General features: G+C 40.2%; 2 protein-coding genes across 2 annotated transcripts; one reads left to right on the forward strand and one right to left on the reverse strand.

Moving 5' to 3' along the window:
• On the forward strand, window positions 1-16477 carry ABRAXAS1 (abraxas 1, BRCA1 A complex subunit). Its single transcript, XM_070948429.1, has 9 exons — window positions 1-87; window positions 3742-3832; window positions 5365-5401; window positions 6141-6207; window positions 8513-8706; window positions 10460-10579; window positions 11061-11145; window positions 12625-12736; window positions 15469-16477. Exons 1-9 carry the CDS (start codon window positions 1-3, stop codon window positions 15852-15854), a joined length of 1179 nt encoding a protein of 392 aa, XP_070804530.1. The 3' UTR covers window positions 15855-16477.
• MRPS18C (mitochondrial ribosomal protein S18C) lies at window positions 16361-22637 on the reverse strand. Its single transcript, XM_070948430.1, has 6 exons — window positions 22496-22637; window positions 20760-20818; window positions 19765-19848; window positions 17543-17600; window positions 16783-16842; window positions 16361-16705 (listed from the first exon to the last, which is right to left on the reverse strand). The coding sequence occupies exons 1-6, from the start codon at window positions 22593-22595 to the stop codon at window positions 16629-16631; spliced, it is 438 nt and encodes a 145-aa protein (XP_070804531.1). The 5' UTR covers window positions 22596-22637; the 3' UTR covers window positions 16361-16628.
• Between the last annotated feature and the right edge of the window lie 119 nt (window positions 22638-22756).

Genomic DNA, 22756 nt, shown 5'->3' on the forward strand with positions numbered 1-22756 from the left:
ATGGAGGGGGAGAGCACGACGGCGTTGCTGCCGGGCTTCCTCTTCGGCGCCCTCGCTTTCCACCACCTCAGCACCGACTCGGATTCGGTAGGTTAAAAAAAAAAAGGGGGGGGGCCGCGCCGCGCTTGGAGAGGTTGCCTTGCGCGCGCGCGCCTGCGCCTACGCCTCAAATCGGGGTCCCGCCGCGCCCCGAAGTAACGGTAACAAGAGTTGGAAGGGACCTTGGAGGTCATCTAGTCCAACTTCCCCCCCTCCCTGCTCACGCAGGAGACCGACCCGCCTCGCCCCGCGGTTGTTGGGTTTTGTTTTGTTTTTGTTTGGAGAGACGCCTCCAAAGAAAGCCTTTCAAACGGGGCAGCGCGCGTTGCCTTCCTTCCTTCCTTGGGGAAGGCTTAGTTTCAGTTTCATTTCGCCTGGAGCCAAATTATCACCCCGCCGGCATTTCTCCCCAAAATATTATGATCCCACCCCACCCCACCCCCGACTATTTTGGAGGAGTGAGGGGGCAAATGGTGGACTTCAGTTTCTTTTTCCTCCTCCAGAAGCTCCAAAACGGGGAGGGGGGGGTCCTTTCCTTACTAATGGGTTTCCCACAACAACCCCGCGCGGTAGGCGGGAAGGAGCGCGCCCGCGCGCTTGGCGCAGTCCTCCTCCCCACAATTCATTTCCGTGGATTTGAACAGTGGGGATCCGCTTGGTTGTTTTTTTTTAAATGCAAGATCCTCTCAATGCTCCCACACTCTAAATACAAGTGCTTGTTTAAAGGTTTGGCCGCCCTGGCTGGGAATCCTGGAGGAGTTTGTTTTTTTGCTTTTTTGCAAACACCCGAACTCTCCCAACTGAGAGTTGCTGCAAAACAGACCCGGGGGTTGATTTCTTTGCAACAGTTGAACGCCGCATTAAAGGACAATCTTGCGCGGGGGTTTCCCACCCCGTGGAGGATTTGATTCGTGCTCCGCACGTGGCATCCCTGTTAATAGATATTAATAGTTAATATCTAAATAGATCCTCCCTTTGTGAGCAAACTGTTAAATTGTCTGTGTGGTTCTCGGTGGCTGCTACGTTGCGGTGTTATTTTGAATTTCCCTCGCCTTCAAACGCTGCTGATGGACAGCCTCCGCCGGCGCAAACTCTTCCCGCTGAAGAGACGGGGTTTGTTTGTTTCATGGACTTTTTTCAATCAATTGTATTTAATTTTCTATTTATTGCATGTCTTAGTGCTTAACAAACATAGTGTGGTCTGGGTATTTTAAGTTGCTTAACAATACAGATTCCCTTCCTTATTCCCCAACCATTGGTAAAATAAGTTCCATGTTTGAAAAATATTCTGTGGCTTCTTTCTGTTTGATTTTCAATGTGAGCCTCTCCGTTTCTGCACAATCTCCTCAAAAGCAGCCTCCTCCAGTGCAAAGTCTTCCCACTGAAGAAACTCTTTTGTTTCATTGACTTTTGCCTGCTTCATTTGCAGTATAGGTCTCCTGCATGAGCAGGAGAAATTTCAGAAATTTCCTGACAATTAATCAATGGAACAACTTGCCTCCAGAAGTTGTGAATGCTCCCAACACTGGAAGTTTTTAAGAAGAGATTGGACAACCATTTGTCTGAAATAGTATCAGGTTTCCTGCCTGAGCAGGGGGGTTGGATTAGATGACCTCCAAGGTCCCTTCCAACTCTGTTACAGTTACTTCGAGAGGAAGTAATGCAATGCCATACCAAGGCTTCGGTGAGTCCCCCAGCTTACCTAGCTGGGGCCCTATATATGTCACTCTTCCCCCCACCTCACAAAAGCTTGATTTGCACAGAGCTGAAGAATATATGTGGATGATCCTGTCCTGTAAATTTGGGGTATGTAAAACAATGTAAAGCAAGGGGACGCAGCAAGGTTAAGATGCTGAGCTTGTCGATAGAAAGGTTGGCAGTTCAGTGGGTTCGAATCCCTAGTGCCACGTAACGGGGTGAGCTCCTGTTATTTGTCCCAGCTTCTGCCAACCTAGCAGTTCGAAAGTACATAAAAAGTGCAAGTAGAGAAATAGGGACCACCTTTAGTGGAAAGGTAACAGCGTTCCGTGCGCCTTCGGCGTTTAGTCATACCGGCCACATGACCACACAGACGTCTTCTGACAGCGCTGGCTCTTCGGCTTCGAAACAGAAATGAGCACTGCCCTTTAGAGTCGGGAACAACTAGCACATAATGTGCGAGGGGAACCTTTACCTTTAAAACAAAATAGAATGAATTAAAGTGTTGGGCATTTATAGTTGATCCATACAGCAAGGCTAGCAGGGAAGACCTTAGAAAAAGGATGCTTGGACCAAGTGAGCCTACAGGTAGTCCTCAACTCACAACCACAATCAAGCCCCAAAATTTATGTTGTTCAGTGAGAAATTCGTTAAGTGAGCTTTTGACCCATTTTATGACTTTTCTGGCCACATTTGTTAAGTGAATCACTGCAGCTGTTAAATTAGTAACACGGTTGTTAAGTGAATCTGGTTTCCTTGTTGACTTGGCTTGTCAGAAAGTTGCAAAAGGGGATCATGTGACCCCAGGACACTGCAACCGTCATAAATGTGAGTCAGTTATCACATATCCGAATGATCATGTGATTTTAGCATGATCACGTGATCATGCTAAAATGGTCCTAAGTGTGAAAAACGGTTATGTCACTTTTTTTCAGTGATGATGTAACTTCGAACAGACACTAAATGAACTGTTGTAAATTGAGGACTACCTGCATAAGGAACACACTGTCAGATATCACCCACTGGTTAGTTTGCAAAAGTTAAGATTTTTTTTGTTTTTGTTTCTCAACTTGTATTAACTACAACCCATTGTAGACTACCTGATGAAAACAATATAAGTTGGTCCATTGATTATGAATACAAGTAGTCCTTGGCTTATAACTGAATGGTACCCAGAATTTCCATCCTAAATTATGACAGTCATAAGTTGAAGCACTAACATGACCGGACCCAATTTTACGACTATTTGCAGCAGACGTTCAGCAAATCAATGTATTATGGCCGGGTTGTTGGTTTTTTTTCTGAAAACTGGCCGAAAAAACTGGACACTGTCCAGAAATGTTGTAAATAAAGGTGAATTAGTTGCCGAGCACCCGAAATGCAGTAATTTGACCACAAAGATGCGTGTGCAGCTGTTAGAAATCTGTCATAACTAACTTTTGGGGGTACATCATAACTTTGAACTGTTGCTAAGCAACCGATCATAAATCAAGGATTAACTGTACCTGTGATAGATATTGCATCTCCTGCATGAAGGAGACTTTCAAATATTGGGTAAGATTAAGAATTTATATTTGATGACTGGGCATTTATTTCTGAACCATATTGCTTTTAAATTAATTATTTGTTTATTCATATTGGGTATTTTTCCGTATTAAATAAAGCAATGTTTCCTTTCTTAAAAAATATAATTATTAACCAAAATCTGTTAATGAATCCTCATTTCAATTGCTTGGCTCTTAAACCTATACATGGATAAAATAGTTTAACCCTTGCTTTCAATTCCATGTCAAGAGGAATAAAAATGAAGTAATAGAGACACTTAGAAAAAATTGGTGCGATCTTTTTGAAATTTAGCAACTTTGCTATTCTATCACAGAGAATTGTCTTTTAAGTCGTCTTTTCAGCATTTCCCCCCCAAAAAATTCTAGGCTTACATTTGAATTTGAATCTTGGGATTTTCTAATACGGTCTTGGTTTGACACATTTTTATTTTGCTCACAGGAAGGTTTTCTCCTTGGAGATGTGAAAGGTGAAGCCAAAAACAGCATTACCGACTCTCAGATGGATGATGTTGAGGTTGTGTATACAATTGGTAAGTTCACCGATTTAAATAAAAAAAAGAGGTGCAAAATAATTCCCTTTTAAATAATTTCAGGCATAAAACTTTGGGGAACCCCTGATTTCAAAGTGCAAAAACTTGTTTCCAGCATTTTAGTGTAGTCTTTAGCTTGAAATATCACTGTTGCAAGCTTGGAAGGGACCATTTTATTTAGGGCAGAAGGGTGGCTCAGATAGATATGTTTTGTCACATGTGAATGAAAGATTTTGCACACCTGAATAGGTTTTTGCAAGGTTTTCCACTATCACCACCATCTGCCTTCTGAGATTTCTAAGACCATACAATCGGTATGTAGTACCAATAAAACGGGAATATGTGTTATTTTAATGTAGTTTTCAGAAGGAACAAAATGGAACACAGTAATATTTTCCATCACATATAATTTCCTACATCTTCCTCCCATTTCTGAAATTATTTGAAAAGATCTTTAATTTCCCTGCTTCGTAAGAACTATAAAAAGCAAGGATACAAATGGGTTTGTTCTCCCGGCTGGACTACTGTAATGCTCTCTACATGGGGCTCCCCTTGAAGAGCACTCGGAGGCTCCAACTGGTCCAGAATGTGGCCGCGCGGGTGGTTATGGGCGCAACTCGTTTTGCCCGTGTGACACCCCTCCTGCGCGAGCTGCGCTGGCTCCCAGTGGTCTTCCGGGTGCGATTCAAGGTGCTGGTTACCACCTTTAAAGCGCTCCATGGCATAGGACCCGGGTATCTTCGAGACCGACTTCTGCCACCAATAGCCTCCCACCGGCCAGTTCGCTCCCACAGAGAGGGTCTCCTCAGGGTGCCATCGGCCAAGTTATGTCGGCTGGCGACACCCAGGGGGAGGGCCTTCTCTGTGGGAGCTCCAGCCCTATGGAATGAACTGCCCCTGGAAATACGTAAGATCTCCAACCTTCGAGTGTTTCGTTGCACATTGAAGACCCTGTTGTTCCGCCAGGCCGGGCTATCAACATAATGATTTTAAATTGGGGTATTTTAAATTTTTGGGGTTTTAAACCGGCCAAATCTATTTAATTATTTTAAATTTTAATCATTGTTGTGTCTTGTGTTTTTAAATTGGCTGTACACCGCCCTGAGTCCTTCGGGAGAAGGGCGGTATAGAAATAAAATTATTATTATTATTATTACACTATGAAAAACTGTTCAAGCCTTTAAAATTTGCCACTAATCCCATAAATGTCGATTATCATTAATTTTTAAAATTAATTTTAATGTTCGAAAAATCCAGCTTCATGCTGTCATTCCAAAGCTTCTTGACAATACGATTTTTAGCTCATCTGCACTTTTAAGTGCAGATAAGCTAAAGTGATAGAAAAACTGAATGGTGTTGCATGAAATACTACATTAAGTGATTTTTCCAGGATTTACAAATCTCATATGATTATAATATAAAGCCATGTATTGAATAATACATAACTTTTATTTTAAATAAAAGAACATATCACAAGCATGTCTACATTACACTTTCTGGAAGAAGTAATATAATATCTTACTTTATTTCAGATATACAAAAGCACATTCCATGTTATCAACTCTTCAGGTAGGTAAAATAAATTGTATATCTTTTTATAAAACACAAGGTGGTACATTTTAGAAGTGCAGGAGGGTGGAATTAGCTGTGATTGTGAATTAGAATCGTATCTGCAGGATAGTCTCAAGAAGTTCATGGAACAATTAAATGACAGCATCTGTTTTCACTGAGAGCTTCGTATCCATTTAATGTGACCCTAAAACAGAAATGTCAAGAAAGGAAACTGCAGCCCTGTAGATTATTCCAATATAAACTTGATTGAGAGTAATGTGAGTTTTATATGGTTGTGAGTTCCACTTAAATTTTTTTTAATCATCTTAATGTTACATTTTAAATGAACTTTCCCTTTGCTGTGATTAATACGCTATTCCAAGAATATACCCATAGGTTCTATAAAACTCTTTACAATGCAGTCAGTAGTCAATTTATTATTTTTCAATGACGTTAAACATTTCGACTGGTTATTTTATGATATTGGCCCTTATCTCTTTGCAAATCAACCACAGAAAAACATACATACAGCTCAGATTTTACTGTCGCCAAACCAAATTGTAATTCAATAATTTTGTTGGGAGAAGGAACATTTATTCTTGTCTACTTCCCAAGGCCAAAACTTTTGATTTCTGTATTATTTTTTTATTTCCTATGAAATCCTCAGGGGGAAAAAATTAAAAATGACTAGAAACAATACTAACTGCAGATATATTTAACTCAGTATTTCTATTCCTTCCCATTTCATCATTTTTAGCTTTTACAATGCAACTGGAGAACTGAATAAACCAATGTTGAAGAAAATATTGTCAGGGTGCAAAAAGGTATTTGTATTTAAATTTAATAGTATTGCATGAGCATATATAGAAACAATTTTATTTAAACTCATCCGCAGTTCTCCATAGTTTGATTAATAGATGTGATTTGATTATAAGTTTATAAGTAATGTCTCAGCAAGGTTGATAGGACTTGTTCCCAGATATATATGCCTAAATTTGCAGATAATGGGTCTATTTGTACAAATTTCCTCAAAAAGGAATTATATTTGACGCCACTGTCAGAATTTTTGTACTTTGATTATGGATCATACTGGTAGTCCTTGACTTACAACCATAATTGAGCCTAAAATTTCTGTTGCTACTTAAGAGAGTTGTTAAGTGAGTTTTGCCCGATTTTATTACCTTTCTTGCCACACGTTAAGCGAACCATTGCAGTTGTTAAGTTAGTAACACGGTTGTTAAATAAGTCTGGCTTCCCCATTGATTTTGCTTGTCAGAAAGTCGCAAAAAGGGATGATATGAGCCTAGGATACTGTAACGATCATAAATGTGAACCAGTTGCCAAATGTCCAAATTTTAATCACATGACCATAGGGGTGCTGCAAAACATTCACTTTTTCCACTGCCATTGTAACTTCAAATGGTCAATAAACAAACAGTTTTAAGTCGAGAACGACCTGTATTTAAATGCTTCTGAATTAACACGGACTAAGCAATGTACTTCCTAGATTATACTTCTACAAGCTGTCTTGGTTCTGAGTAATGCTCCCAATCAGTTCAAGACTCTGAGGCTGTGGCTTTTCTCAAAGATCATCCTGTTTATTGGATACACATTCAAATGTGAAACCAACTCTGAATAATTCCCGCGCTTTGGTATAATTAAGGAATAGATATTGTCCACCCGCCTGGTGTCACAAGTCACATTAACCAACCAAGCAGACGATGACCTTCTCGTCACTCCCTCCTGCCGTTGCTAGGGCAGGTTCAGCTGACCTTGGTTCTCATGAGCCTTATTGCTGTTACTTCTGGCACTGTAGAGGAAAATATTCTACATTCTTCACATCCTGTCCCCACACACACACACACACACACACACACACACACACACACAATACATGGCAACTTAGAAACGAAGCCAAGTAGAGTATGGTTTCAGCTAGAGTCGTTTCGAGAGTTGACACAAACTTGTTATCCATTATAATCATTATATTCCTTTGGCTGAATTTTTGTCCTATACATACATACATACATATATTTTTTTTCTTTTTTAGCATTCTTCAGAAGTTAAGTTAAAATGTATATGCATAAAAGCAAAACGGTGTCCTTGAAATAAGTATTGTTAAACATAATTAGAAATTATAACCAGGCTTAAAATAAAGGCAGGCATAAAAGCTGGAGTCAGTAAATGTGAGTCAGTTCCTTAAATGATGCAACAAATTGTTTTGAAACTTATTAGCCATTGGGTTTTACTCTCTTGTTTATTTTGGATTTTGAGTTTAGATTTTATGTTAGATGCAGAATCCCTGTTGAAAGATAAGTAGCTATATACCGGTAAATAGATTGAAAGAAAACATACATACATACATACATACTCAATTGCAAAATATAAATATGAAACTAGATAAATAAATACATTTTCAAAGCCAGTAACGTTTGTGAATTTCTTTGAAAGATTGGGTTAGATCAGGGGTCTGCAACCTTAAATACACAAAGAGCCATTTGGACCTGTTTCCCACAGAAAACACCGGGAGCCACAAAACCTGGGTGGGCGTGGCCAACTTTATGTCACTCACTTCTACTGGTCACATGATGACCCCCCCTAGCCATGCCTACCCAGCTGGTCATTAGGGCAGAGAACCAGTTGTTAAAAAACACCGGGAACCACAAAATCCTTTTGACATCTCTCTTTCCCCCTCCCTCCCTCTCTCCTTCTCTCCCCCCTCCCTCCCTCTCTATATCTCTTTAAGTCTCTTTCCCCCTTTCTCTGTATCTCTCTGTCTCTGCCCTGGCTGCTTCTCCCACCCCTCGCCGTCACCCTTACCTTCTCAGGCCAGGCGAAGAGTGACTGGGAGGGGAGGGCGAGGGGTGGGGCCAGCCAGTGGTGGGATCACCTGACAGGGAGCCACAGCAGAGGGCCCAAAGAGCCGCATGTGGCTCCGGAGCCACAGGTTGCTGACCCCTGGGTTAGATATAATTACTGGAACTCATTTATCCCAGCTGTATTAGTTATTGTAGTGACTCGTGGATTAAAATGTTAATCACAGTTCTTTTTCGTCATGTTCTCTTTCAAAGTAATAACACATTTCTACATAGCCTTTTTTTTTTTTAAAGAATGCCCTTTCTTTTCCAGAATGTGATTGGTTGGTACAAGCTCAGGCGTAATACTGACCAGACAATGACGTTCAGAGAACAGCTTCTTCACCAGCACTTAAAATCTCACTTATCAAATCAGGATCTTGTGTTTCTGTTACTCACTTCCAACGTAACCTCTTCAAGCTCATCCACTTACAGACTCGAATATGCCTTGCATAAGCCACAAGAGGCGTAAGTAACAAATCTTGCACAATTTCTTTTCATTCAGTTCCTTATTCATTCTGGTTAGAAATAGCATATTCCGATACAATAGCATGATCTGGCATTAATACCGTGTAACTCAAGGTAAGAGGACTAGATCAGTGCTGTGGTTAGAGCACTAGGCTAGAAACTGTGAGAGTGTGAGTTTTAGTCCTGCCTTAGGCACAAAGCCAAGTGGGTGACTTTGGTGCCAGTCACTCTCAGCCCTAAGAAGACAAGGCAGAACACTTCTGAAAATCTTGCCAAGAAAATGACAAAGTTGTCCAGACAATTGCCAGGAATCAAGACTGACTCAAAGCCCACCCCGCCTACCCCGCAAGATAACTTGGATTCTATGTCAAAGTCAAGGCCCGTGGGGTGCTTAAGTCCGGCCCATGGGGCCGGCCTGAACATATCAAAGGACCGGCCCACAGCGCCTCTGCTGGTCAAAATAAGCCGCATGCCCCCCCCAGCCCATTTTCGGCCTCCTGCAGCATTCTGCTGGCCAAAAACGGGCTGCGTGGTGGCCTCCATGCGACCCGTTTTCAGCCAGCAGAGTGCTGCAGGAGGCTATGGAGGGTGAAAATGAGGCACGAGGGGGGGCTGCACATGACTCCCCGCACTCTGTTTTGGCCAGTAAAATGCTGCAGGAGGTCATTCAGGCTAAAAACAGGGCAGAGGGAGCCACGCACAGCCCCCCCCCCCCACGCCCCGTTTTGGTCGGCAGGGTGCTAGAGGAGACGTCCAGCCTGTGTCCCTCCCGCTGCCTCCCCCTGCTGGCCCATGGAGGAGAACTACAATGCTGATCCAGCCATCGAAAAAATCCAGTTTGATACCCATGTTCTATGCATTCCGTTTGAAAATTGAAACAGTTTATTATAGCAGAAATTATTCATTTCAGTTAAAACTTTCATATTTTACTTTTATCATCTCTGGCAAAATTAATCAACTGATTCTTACAAAAATTAAAACTGTAAATAAAGTCTGTAAGTTATTTTATCCGTCTATAACAGGGGTTTCCAAACTTGGCAACTTTTTAAGACTTGTGGACTTCAACTCCCAGAATTTCCCAGCCTTCTCGATATCAAAGTTTCCCAGAGGCCTCGTATGGCCTCTTGCCATGGTCATAAGAGCAACCAGTACTTCTGTTGCTATGCAAAAAAAGAAAAGTTTTGGTCTCCAAAGGTGGAAAACCCACCGGCCAGTTCGCTCCCACAGAGAGGGCCTCCTCAGGGTGCCGTCGGCCAGACAATGTCGACTGGCGACCCCCAGGGGAAGAGCCTTCTCTGTGGTGGCACCTACCCTCTGGAACAATCTACCCCCAGAGATACGAGTGATCTCCGACCTCCGGACTTTTCGTCGGGCCCTAAAAACCTATTTTTTTCAGTTAGCCGGGCTGTCCTGATTTTATGGTTGGTTTTAGAATTTGATACGGATTTTAAATTGAAATGTTTTAAATTACGGGCCAAATTTATTTAATTATTTTAAATCTATTTTAACTTTTTTGTATAAATGTTTTATCTTGGCTGTTCACCGCCCTGAGTCCGAAAGGAGAAGGGCGGTATAGAAATCTGAAAATAAATAAATAAATAAATAAATAAATAAATAAATAAATAAATAAATAAATAAATGAGTTTGCAAAAATCCTATGGTTCTTGGAGACAATTAACAAATTGCACATTTGTCATATGCAACAGAAAATAAAATTCCAGTATCTCTAATTATGTACTTGGGTTTTCTGTAGGCTTTTTCAGAAAGTGCCAGTAGTTGTAGCCAATCTAGGAATGGCAGAACAACAAGGTTATCGAACTGTATCTGGTTCCTGTATCTCTTCGGGGCTTGGTAAAGTGATGGCAGAACACAGGTAGGAAAACAGCCTTCTCCTATTTTGCATGGTATTCTCAGTTATACTTCAGATTAGGGGTCTCTAACCGTGGCAACTTTAAGACTTGTTTATATATAGAAAGACATTTCTATTCGATTCTATTATATTGAATACATGATTTTAAAACACTGATAAAAGTTGCTTAAGACTGCTGGAATTTTGACTCTATATGGCTGATACTGTTGGATGTTTGAAATGATTACTATTTGTCTTAACTTTTGTTATGTTGACGCGATAGCCTTTAACTGTTTTTGTTTTTAACCTGAATGTCAATTAACAATATCTTTACAAAATAAACTTGTCTATTTCGAAAGCACCTGATGGCATTTTCTTGTTTCAAATAAAGGTTTGTTAGTCTGTATGATTAGATTTTGAAATATCTACATTTCAGTACTGTATTTTCTGAAAATAAGATAAAAATAGTACATGCTATGGTTTTGTTTTGTTTTTTGTATCAAAGGTCAGAATTCTTTAATGAAGATGGGTCTCTAAAAGAGGTTCATAAAATAAACGAAATGTATTCTACTTTGCAGACAGAACTAAAGGTAAGTTATGAATACCTATTTTGTGACTTTTAAGTAGCGGTAGAAAATTGAAACACAATTGTTAATACATCTCAAATAAATATTCAGGAAAATATTACTTATTAGGATATCGCAGTCTAGGAAAGATCCAAATACATCTATTAGAACTTTTGCCAGATTAAGGTCATCCTCGACTTACAACCAGTTGCTTAGCAGTCATTCAAGGTTACAACGGATCCCCCTCAACATGTACTCATGACTCAGCTCCAGTGGCCACTCCCCCTACAGTCACCTGACTATAATTTGGGCACTTGGCAATCAGCCCACATTTACTTCTAATTGCAGGGTCCTGTAGTCACATGACCTTAAATTATGATTATGATTATTATTTTTTGCTGAAAATCAATATTTATTTCTGGTCTCCAGCAAAACCACCCATAGCCAAAACAATGGGCTTGCTTAATGACCACTACAAAAAAAGATCATTAAAAACAAGCCGGTCATGTTTTACAACTATCATGACTTATGACCATAATTGGCAAGTTCCATTACAAACATAAGTCAAAAACTATCTATATGGCATTATTTTTGAAAATACAGCCATCGTGCAAAAACACCACCATAATTTACACAAATTGTGGTAGTTGTGCAGCCTCCAAGGCTAAAATGATTGCGCATTCCTATGAAGAATATAGGAATTAGGGTAATGTAAGAACTAGTGCACCAATTGCGACCCTACTTGGATCAGGAGGCTCTCCTCAGTCACTCATGCCCTTGTCACCTCACGGTTAGATTATTGCAACGCACTGTACATGGGGCTACCCTTGAAAAGTGTTCGGAGAGTACAGTTGGTCCAGAACGCAGCCGCGCGAGCTGTCATGGGTGCACCTAGATACACCCACATTACACCAATTCTCCGTGAGCTGCACTGGCTCCCTATTGGTCTCCGGTCACAATTCAAGGTGTTGGTTATTACCTTTAAAGCCCTACACGGCTTAGGTCCAGATTATCTTCGAGACCGCCTTCTGCCGCATAGCTCCCAGCGACCGGTAAGATCCCACAGAGTTGGTCTCCTCCGGGTCCCGTCAGCTAAACAATGCCGGCTGGCGGGCCCGCGGGGGAGGGCCTTCTCTATGGCTGCCCCAGCTCTCTGGAACCAGTTACCTCCTGAGGTCCGGACCATCCCCACCCTATTGGCCTTCCGAAAGGCGGTGAAGACCTGGCTTTTCCGGCAGGTCTGGGGCCGTTGATCTCGCTCTTGTGATCTGGCGAGATCCAGCCGTGAATGGCGTGAATGAGTTTTTAATGTTTTTAATTTTTAAATGTTTTTTATAATGATTTTTTAAATGTATTGTGAGCTGCCCTGAGTCTTCAGAGAGGGGCGGCATATAAATTGAATTAATTAAATTAAATTAAACTAGAAAGCTACCCTTAAACATGTTTTGATTACTGATAAAAAACCTTGCATTCCATAGAGGTGTTCTTTTTCTCTTCTTCTAGAACCTGTGCAGTAAAGTAGTGGATAGTGAAAAATCAGTAGAGAATCTATTATCACAAATAGATCAGCTGAGACAAAAAGTAAGAAGCAAAAAAGAACAAAAGAAAACTACAGGTAAGGTAGCTTATTGTGGCTAAAAAAGCTAAAGTCCTTCTTACATACTACAAGTTTATTGTATAGAAAATTTTCTTAATTCGTTGTTATTACATTATTGGTTTTGCTATAAAAGACTTATCTCCCTTATTTTTTTCTCAGCAAAACATGGACAAGCTGTAATTTTAAAAAATTATTTGATAGTAAATAAAGTACTTCCAAAGACTTTGTGAAAATAACCATTTTAGTAAGCTGGTTCATAAATTGAGCTCTCCAGCTGGTTTTGTTTTTATGCATACAGATAAATGCTGCATATACCAATGTTTATAAAAGTTCATTGTAGTAGTAGGTTATCTGACAAAATAACTTAAATGCGTGAAAGTTCTGGGTCATTTTGTCATGTTTGTTCTCGTGAGAAAAGTGAACATAGAGAATAAATGGCTAGAGCACAGATAAACCTTTAATTTAGTCAGCCACAAATGTTTCATGTGTCTGAACTTGCTTGGTGCATTCCTTGCATGAGAATTGGGATCAGACAATAACCTACCCTTTCCCAAATTTCTTTACCTGCTCTCTTAATTATGCCCCAGCCATTTTGCCAAACCAGATCCAAGACAGTACAGGTAATTCTCATTTTACAACTGTAATGAAGCCTGCCTGTTACAGAAATCAGTCATGATAGTTGTAAAACGAGTCATCACATGACTGTATCCTTTTTTGCAGTGCTTATTAAGCAAATGCCACATCATGGTATTTAAGCAAACCTATTTGTTCACTATGGAGTATTTTTGCCAAAATTTGAAAGTAAAAGCTGGTTTTGAGCAAAAATGTCCTAAATCGTGGCCACATAGATACACTTCAAATGGCCATAAATTCAGGCTAGTTGCCAAGCAACAGAAATACAATGATGTGACCACAGGAGGCGGAACCTCAGAACCAGGTCACAAGTACTTTTTTGGGGAGGTCTATCGTAACTTTGAACTGTCACTAAGTGACTGGTCATACGTTAAGGACTACCTGTAACTAGCAAAAGGTGGCTTATAGAGAGGATCATGGTGCATGCAGGGGTGAAATGCTCCCGGTTTGGACCGGATCGCCCAATCCGGTAGCGATGGAGGCAGGTGGTTCGGAGAATTGGTAGCAAAAATCCCTGCCCCCCCGCCCCCCCCATTGCCCAGCTGAGCCGCACAATCATCAGGCTTTTTTTAATTTTTAAAAGCATTTTTTCTACAACCTCTTTGGCCGAAAAAATGCTTTTAAAAGTAAAAAAAAAAAAAAAAGCCTCTGATGATCGTGCAGCTCAGCTGGGATCATCAGAGGCTTTTAAAAGCATTTTTTCTACAACCTCTTGGGCCGAAGAGGTTATAGAAAAAATGTTTTTAAAAGGAAAAAAAGCTTCTGCTGATCAGGCAAGTCAGCTGGGATCGTCAGAGGCTTTAAAAGCATTTTTTTACAACCTCTTCAGCCAGAGGTTGTAAAAAATGGTTTTAAAAGTTAAAAAAAAAAAGTTGGCCACGCCCATTGTCATATTACCCCCCCCACCAAGCCACGCCCACAGAACCGGTAGTAACAAATTTTACATTTCACCACTGGGTGCATGCCATAATTTCCATTTAATTTATACATCTCCATCCATGGTTTAAACTTGGCATTTAATAGGTGTGTCAGGAGGCTGTCACAAACATCCATTTATGTTACTTGTAACATAAATGCACATACAAACCCCACGTATCATTTGTAAAATCCTTTATTATTGGATAAGAAGGGAAAATCATTGTTTTTGGCTTTTTGTAACACAAGTAACTGTTACAAAAAGCCAAAAACGATGATTTTCCCTTCTTATCCAATAATAAAGGATTTTACAAATGATACGTGAGTTTGTATGTGCATACATGTGTGTATATATGTAAAGAAACCAAGGGGTGGCCACATATATTGTAGGCGCTGTAGTGTATAGCCAGGCAGGAAAATAAAGCAAGATTTCATTCTTTAGCTACTTATTACATGTAATCAGAAAAAGTGATTTAAAATAAAATCTAGTTTGTTAAGGAAAGTAGAAAAATACTTTAAAATGTTGAAATTGGTTTGGCAATTTCTGCAGCATTTTAAAATTGTAGTCAATTGTTGAAAAAATTAATGACAATTCCTGTCTTGCCAACTAATGAGGAAACTACAGTATTCCAAGTCAGTTGGAAAAAGTTCAGGAGAGCTACATTCCCTCACTAAATAAAAAATAGCTTTCTCTGAAATCCCTTGATACTATATACCAGTGTTGGCAATCCTTTTTGGCACCGAGTGCCAAAACAGGAGCACACGCAGGGGAGCACCGGAAACCGGAAGAGTAGTTACCCGGTGCGCACGCACGGGAGTGCCAGAAACCAGAAGCTCAGCTTCCCAGCGCGTGAACACACACACCAGGGAGCTGCTCTTCCGGTTTCCAGCGCACCCATTTGCGAAGACCAGCTGACTGGCGTGCATGTGTGCACCGCAATCTGGAAGAGCAACGGGCAATGGCTGGTGTGCCCGGAGAGATGGTTCTGCGTGCCACTTCCGGCATGCGTGCCATAGGTTCTCCATCACTGCTAAATACCTTATATTCTTATTTGGGCATCTAATATAAATTGTTTCTCTACAAGGGAAAAAAACAACGCTGCTTTTCAGTTGATATATTCAGCCTACTGCTATGGTCTTTCCATCTAATGAAAATATCTTCTAATCTGACTCTCCCCCCCCCCTTTCTCTTTTCTTCTTAGGAAAGGCTAGAAATTACTCAGATGAGCCAAAAGAGAATATTTTTCTCTGTCAAGCTTTGCAGCACTTTTTCCCAAATTCCGGGCTGCAGACAAGCACGGTTACGTTGAAAGGAAGGCAGATTTCTAAGCAGGGATGCACTGCTGATCACAACATCCAAATCATGGACCAATTAACTTTAATGATCAAAGAAAGTAATTTCCCTGAAACTGAAACGAGGCAGGCGTCAAAGCGAAAAGCCACTGTGAACGCAAGTGGGCCAAAGGCATGCAAAAGACTGCGCTCTTTCCACCTTAATCAAAAACTATTTCAAGAAGACCAGGAAAACAATGACCAAGAATTAAATGTTACGACCAACAGCAATGCAACCAAAGATGTGACACCTTGATGGGCTCATGCTGTCTTCAACTCTTTAATCCCTTCCAGTGGCAAAGGATTTTAGTAGTTGTTATTCTCACCTCTGGTGCTGCTGGTGTTATCAGCACACTTCATTAATACGTGGAATACTTGAGCCAACGTTTTGGAAATAAAACCTCAACCCTTTTAAATCGGCATCATTCGTACAACGTGGACAAAGGTTCAGGTTGCTTTTCATCACTAAATCTTAAATTGCTTACTCTCTTAGAGGGTATATCAGAAAACGCAAAGACCAAGAACCTACCTGTTCTTTTTAATAAGAACTTTATTAAGAATGCAATGGTACTTCCTTTAAATAGCAACGCTGGTTTTGAAATGGAACATCGATCCCAGATGTTTAGTGAAAAAGACCAATCTATGAATTCCATTCATAGTTACTGCTTAAACAATGTAGTTTTAATACTTCGAATTTCTACAACCTTATTATGTATTTCAGCTAAAATGTCCAAGAGATGCTAATTCAAAGTAGGAATACAGTGTCAGTAGGTAAAAAGATTTATTTCTTATGCTGCATCTTAAACAACTGCATTCTGATAAGTCCAAAAGACAGCATACAAGTTGAAGCAAACAGATATTTACTATAAAGACACATTCTCTCCTGACAATGCTATAGTTGATGATCAATTTGTCATCAGAATGAATGAAATAATATTCTCATCATGGACATATTGATAGCTCATTAATTAACATTCTAATAATAAACATAGTCTAATTACAAAAATAGGCTAGGCATAATTGATACAATTTATTCTGGATATTTAATATTACATATTTTGGGGTCGTTGCGAAACATCGGGTCCTTATGCATAACCGACATAAATCCTGTAAAAGAATAATTAGGTTTTAAAAACAATGTTTTTATAAATCATCCAAAGGTATGAGTATTTTATAATAATTACCCTTGCAATGGGCTCTTCTAATGGCTCTTCCCATTTCTTTTTGTTTCTTTGTACATAAGCCTAAGAAGCAAACAAAGTCATTTCAAAATACATTTCAAAAATACTAATTGCTCAATTTCATTTGAGCCTTTGTTTTTAAAAAATTAAAATTATTTTAAGTAACTTTTTTACTTTCTTATTTTAGAAAGCATGTACCGTATTTTTTGGAGTATAAGACGCACCTACCTTTTTTGGTGAGGAAAACAAAAAGAAATCTACCTCTGCTTTCCAGCAATTTTGCCTTGTTGCAGCAAATAGCCTGCTTTACTTTCATTTTTGTTTTCAGCATAGCTTGATTAGCACAAGAAAAAAAAAATCTGCTCCCAGCAATTTACCTCCTTGCAGCAAGCAGCAGAGGCCCATGCAAAACAGCTGAGAGTCAGGAGGCCGATCCAATCAACTTGTGCTAATTAGGCTGTGCTGAAGCGAGCTGTTTTTTCTTGCTGCAAGGAGATAAATTGCTGGGAGGCAGAGGCCAAAGGGTGGAGGCCAGTGGGTGGGCAGGGCTACATTTGGTGTATAAGACGCACCTAAATTTTCACCCCCTTTTTTGGGGGGGAGGTGCGTCTTATACTCCGAAAAATACAGTACTTGGGCCAGAATAACTCAGAATGAGTATCAACGATTTAAAATTCTTATGTTAAAAGTACTGAATGGTATTTCACAATTTGGTCTGGAGATGAGTAGATATAATTCTGCTAAAATTGTTTTTTGTACATACCTGTTATATGACTACCAAGTATGCGACCGGTGTATGGTGAAATAAACTGTGATAAAAGCTGTTGGAGAAATAAGTTGGTTCAGTCTTCAAAGCAGTAAAAGAAAAATTTAAATAAAATACTTTGGGTAGCAAATATTTGCAATTGGATAATATTTCATAGTTGTTTAAACAAAATGAGTGCATTGGTGTAAAATCATATTTTATTTGAAAATCTAAAACAATAACGTTTGGTTGTTTTAACCATTTAGTCATATCTGACTCTTGGCAGCTTTATAAGCAAGTGCTCTCCATGCTACCCTTTTCCAGCACAAATTCTTTCAGTTGTTGGATAGTTTCTCTTTGAATCAGTTTTGATGTTATCAAGCCAGCGGGTTCTTTGCTTGCCCCTTCTTGTTCTCCTAACCTAGGGGTATCAAACTCGATTTCATTGAGGGCTGCATCAGGGTTGTGTTTGACCTCGGGGGGGGGGGGTGAGGGGCAAGGGGGCATGGCCAGCATGATATCACTTGTGTCGGGGGCGCCTGTGGTGGCCAGAGCACTCTGCCAGTGAAAACGGGTTCCCAAGTTCCGTTTTCAGTTGGGACAGCCTCCTGCAATCCTCAGCCAGAGAAAACTGAGCTCGGGGGGTTGGGGGGGGGACCATATGTGGCCGCCTGGATTGGATGGGATGGCCTCCTAGAACCCTTGTGAGCTCCGTTTTGGCTGGCAGAAACACCACAGGCTGGTCCTTCACTATTTCCAGGGCAGCCCTGCAGGCCAGGTCTAAGTACCCGAGGGGCCACATCCGGACCCCAGGCCTTGTTTGATACCCCTACCCTAATCATACCTGGCATCATTCCCTTCTCCACTCATGACATAGCCAAAGTAAATCAGACGTAGTCTTATGATTTTATCCTCCAGTGATGTATCTGATTTTATACTATTTAACACCTCTCTGTTAGTTACTCTGGATGGCCATGGTATACACAATAACTATTTACCTGTGTAATTAAAATATGCAGTTTGATTTGGAACACTAGGTCGATTGTAGCATAGAGGTTTGTTGTGGGTAAAATGCAGCCTATCAAACTAGATACACGAGTTGGGAGCAGGGTCACATATTCCACCTTTTTAATCACAGTTTTGTGATTAAGCAAAAATTGTCAAGCTATTTCTTAATAGTAAGAAAGTGGGTTCACATTGGTACAAGCCTTAAGAGTCGCTATATCTAGCCAGCAAGAAATGTACAATAATTGAGCTATGGCAGTTAAGTGGATCGCCACATGACTACACTCGATAACTATGTACTTTTTGGCAGCAGTCATTAAGTGAATGCTGTGGTTGTTAAGCAATCTCTTTTTCACCAGTGGGAAATTTTTGCCAGAAACTGGAAGTAAATGCTGGAAACTGGCAAAAATTGTAGAAAATTGCAATCGTGACTGGGCTGTGTATGCACATGAGTGTGTGCAGCAGTTAGAACATAAAAAAACAGGTTATAACTAACGGGAGATCTGTCTTAACTTCAAATGTTCACTGAGCCATTAGCTATTAAGCAAAGGCCACCTGTATTTGTTATGCTACAACAATACAAGATTTGCCTATCTTCATTTTTCACTTGTACCTAGATTTAAATAGGGTTTTTTTTAATTATTTAAATTTATTATACCCACTGCAACACACCCTGGGCTGCTTACAAAATATAATACTAAATTAAAACAATTACAAACAGATAAAAGAAAGCAAGGCACCCCCTGAATAAAAAATGAATAAAATAAAACATGAAGTGTATCCAGAAAATTTCAGCTGGTGCAGAACACAGCTGCATGGGCAGTTTTGGGGGCAGGAGGGGAGAGGCTACAACGGCCCATGTTATACCATTGTTTTGCAAGCTGTACAGGTTGCCAATTTGGGTCCAATTCAAGGTGCTGGTTGTCACTTTTAAAGATCTTCGTGGTATGGATCCAGGTCACCTGAGAAACCAACTCATCCCGATGTGATTAGCCCATCCCACCCACACCAGCAGAAGGGGCATACTAGGGACCCCGTCGGCCAGGTCATTTCAGTTGGTGGGTTCCAGAAGAGAGAAAGTGACTGGCCCAAAGTCACCCAGCCATTCATTTCATTCCTACCAGAGGTCTAGAACTCCCAGTCTTCTGGTATCTAGGCCAACAGAATCTTGAAACAATTTCTGCTGTTTGTGTTGTAACATAACACAACATCAAATTCTTAAGTTATTAATTTACCTGTACATTCTTGTAGTCAATTGTTACACCGCACAAGACACACTTTTTAGGAGGCTCCTTGTAGGGGTTTTCCATTGAAACAGGCTGAAACGACAGGAATTTTAGTTGGGTTTTTTTTTAGCTCTTCCTGAAGTCCTTCATCAAGGAGGGCATCTTTTTGCATAAACTCTGTCAGCCCAATTAGATGGACCAAACCAGGAAATAAAATCCACAAGAGGGCTAAAACTATTTTTTTTAGTTTTACTTTACTTTATTTTATTTTATTTATATTTTATTTATTTATTTATTTATTTAGATTGGCTATAATGACACAATAGTGGGTTGCGGTGGTTCAGTGGCTAAGACGCTGAGCTTGTCGATTGAAAGGTCAGCAGTTCAGCAGTTCAAATCTCTAGTGCCACGTAACAGGGTGAGCTCCCATTACTTCTCCCAGCTTCTGCCAACCTAGCAGTTCGAAAGCACGTAAAAAAAAATGCAAGTAGAAAAATAGGGACCACCTTTGTTGGGAAGGTAACTGCGTTCCGTGCACCTTTGGTGTTTAGTCATGCTGGCCACATGACCACAGACATCTTCAGACAGCGCTGGCTCTTTGGCTTTGAAACGGAGATGAGCATCGCCCCCTAGAGTCAGGAATGACTAGCACCTATGTGCAAGGGGAACCTTTACCTTTTTTTAATGACACAATATTGAGGTTGCAAACTGGTGTAACTATAATGTCCTATATGTTCTTTTTCAATGCGCTTATCTGTAATACCAGTTTAAATTTAGGATCAACTTTTCACAATTTTATTGGAAGAAATTAGAAACATCCCCATTTTATTTGTAGATATTTTATATTGGTCTCTATGTGTTATGGAAAGTGCAACCAGATTTCTTTCTTTTTTAAAATTAATTACACATATTACAAGTACTTTACTGTATTCACTATATTCTAACATTCTGTGTCAATTATTTAACAATCCATGGAGTTTAAGTATGTTATAGTAAGATCTTACCATATCTTCTTGATTGGATTCCTGTTCGTGTGAACTACTCTCTCGTTTCCATGATCTACCTGAAAAGAAATACAAAAGTACAAACCTGTTAAAAGATACTAACCAGCCAAATAAAGAACTGAACAGAAATAGCTGACTTCCTGTTTTCCTTTTTGACCTTTTTGTCATCAATATAAAAAAACTGAGATGGACGCATGAATGATGTATTTGAAACTAGCAAAAATGCTGACAGCTCAGGCTTGCATTTAATCATATGGATAGCTACCATAAACAAAAAGCAACCCCATGCAAGCCAGTGGAAGAATAGCCTGCAAATAAGTAAGAAGCCTACCAGAGAAGTGTGGCTTGCTTGCTCCCAGCCATATTGGGAGAAATTCCCTCCAGAAGCATTATTAAAAAGATACAAACTGATGGAGGAAGACTTGATAGCTGTCCTCACTACAGATACCAAGCTCATAGAGTATGATCTAATTCTCTTCAGTAAAGCTGATAGTCAGAAGGCAACTTTTAAAAACTAGCCTAAGATTTTGCAAAGCTTACATTTCAATACTAAGCGTAGAGAAGTTTGTGTCTGTTCCTCCAGGAATAGCAGCAGGAGTTTACTTCATATTAGGCTTCCAAAAAAAAGTTACTAATAGCTTTTATGCAGTGGCGGGATTCAGCCAGTTCGCACCACTTCGGGAGAACCGGTTGTTAACTTTCTGAGCAGTTTGGTGAACTGGTTGTTGGAAGAAATCATTAGGGCAGAGAACCGGTTGTTAAATTATTTTAATCCCACCACTGCTTTTATGGACAAATTAATGACTGTGTTGTAGTAGCCATTTAAAAATGGTAACTAAACAATATGGTTGAAAAATAATAGTATGTGAAAGACCATAAAAACAGCCCTTCTGGATAAATCCAAGGTATGTCATATTAAAAAGAAAAAGCTGTGGAGGGACAGAGAAAAGAGTATAATGTAAACTGCATAGCAGACCATATTTACAAAGCCTATTAATAACAAAAGCTATTTTATTATTCTATTGCAAGGTATGCCTCCCGCAAAGGCTCATAACATCCAAACTAGATAATTGTAACAGGTGTCATTTTGATGCATTAATTCCCAAAATTCACATTTGGCCCTTTTTTACTTAGAGTATCTGTAATTATTATTTCTTTTTTTTAAAAAAAATTTAAATTGCACAATAGCCTATGGTCTCTGGGCAGTCTGCAATAAAAAAGTACACTTTAACCACCTATATATACACATTAAAATGAAATACAATGCAAAATGAAAATGACTGCTTGCCAGGCGGTCATTCAAAATAATAAGGCCGATTAAAAAGCCTGAAAAAAATAGAAAAGTGCGGCCTAAATTATGCTAATGTGAGAGCTAGTTATGCTTCTCTGGAGAGACTATTCCGTTGTTGAGGTTCTCTCGTTTCAATGGGCAAAACCACGTTTTGATGTGATTGCCCATTAAAAGCACATCGCTCAAATGCCTGAATTCTTTCGTTCTTCTATCCCAGGAGTCTCCAACCTTGGCCACTTTACGACTTGTGGACTTCAACTCCCAGAATTCCTCAGCCAGCTTTGCTGGCTGAGGAATTCTGGGAGTTGAAGTCCACAAGTCGTAAAGTGGCCAAGATTGGAGACCCCTGTTCTATCCTATCCTGTCCTAAGTTAATGGCTCAACCACAGGGGAAAAGATTATCATGATCTTCCTCGCAGGTTCCGCAGGGTTGTTTTTCGCTTACCCGGGCCAGGCGCACACCTTCCGTTTCTTACAGCGGCGAAGAGATAATAAAATCTCCCCGAAATCTTGGGAGAAGAAAGCAAGTTTACCACGGCAGCCATCTTTCTTTTTTTCCCCTTCCGGTAGTTCCCAGGTTAGGAGAGTAACGTCCAATCCAGTCCCCCTCACAACACGTCCGGCTTTGAGGAAAGAAAAGCTTTCGCGCCTCTGCTGGCCGTTGGCTGCTCCAACGGCCAATAGAGTTCGCTAGCGGCTAGCCAAT

Source organism: Pituophis catenifer, unplaced genomic scaffold (genome assembly GCF_029215685.1).
Source record: "Pituophis catenifer annectens isolate HBS135680 unplaced genomic scaffold, rPitCat1.0.hap2 SCAF_8, whole genome shotgun sequence".
Taxonomy (NCBI): domain Eukaryota; kingdom Metazoa; phylum Chordata; class Lepidosauria; order Squamata; family Colubridae; genus Pituophis; species Pituophis catenifer.

What these genes read in the sequence shown, in the direction of transcription:
- ABRAXAS1 (XM_070948429.1), top strand. Translation starts at nt 1, where the DNA reads ATGGAGGGGGAGAGCACGACGGCGTTGCTGCCGGGCTTCCTCTTCGGC. An exon ending in TTGCATAAGCCACAAGAGGC is followed by an intron (nt 8,707 to 10,459) that starts GTAAGTAACAAA and finishes GGTTTTCTGTAG; the next exon opens with GCTTTTTCAGAAAGTGCCAG. An exon ending in AAAGTGATGGCAGAACACAG is followed by an intron (nt 10,580 to 11,060) that starts GTAGGAAAACAG and finishes TTTGTATCAAAG; the next exon opens with GTCAGAATTCTTTAATGAAG.
- MRPS18C (XM_070948430.1), bottom strand. Translation starts at nt 22,595, where the DNA reads ATGGCTGCCGTGGTAAACTTGCTTTCTTCTCCCAAGATTTCGGGGAGA. An exon ending in TTGACTACAAGAATGTACAG is followed by an intron (nt 17,601 to 19,764) that starts GTAAATTAATAA and finishes TTTCTCCAACAG; the next exon opens with CTTTTATCACAGTTTATTTC. An exon ending in ACTTGGTAGTCATATAACAG is followed by an intron (nt 16,843 to 17,542) that starts GTATGTACAAAA and finishes TTTGCTTCTTAG; the next exon opens with GCTTATGTACAAAGAAACAA.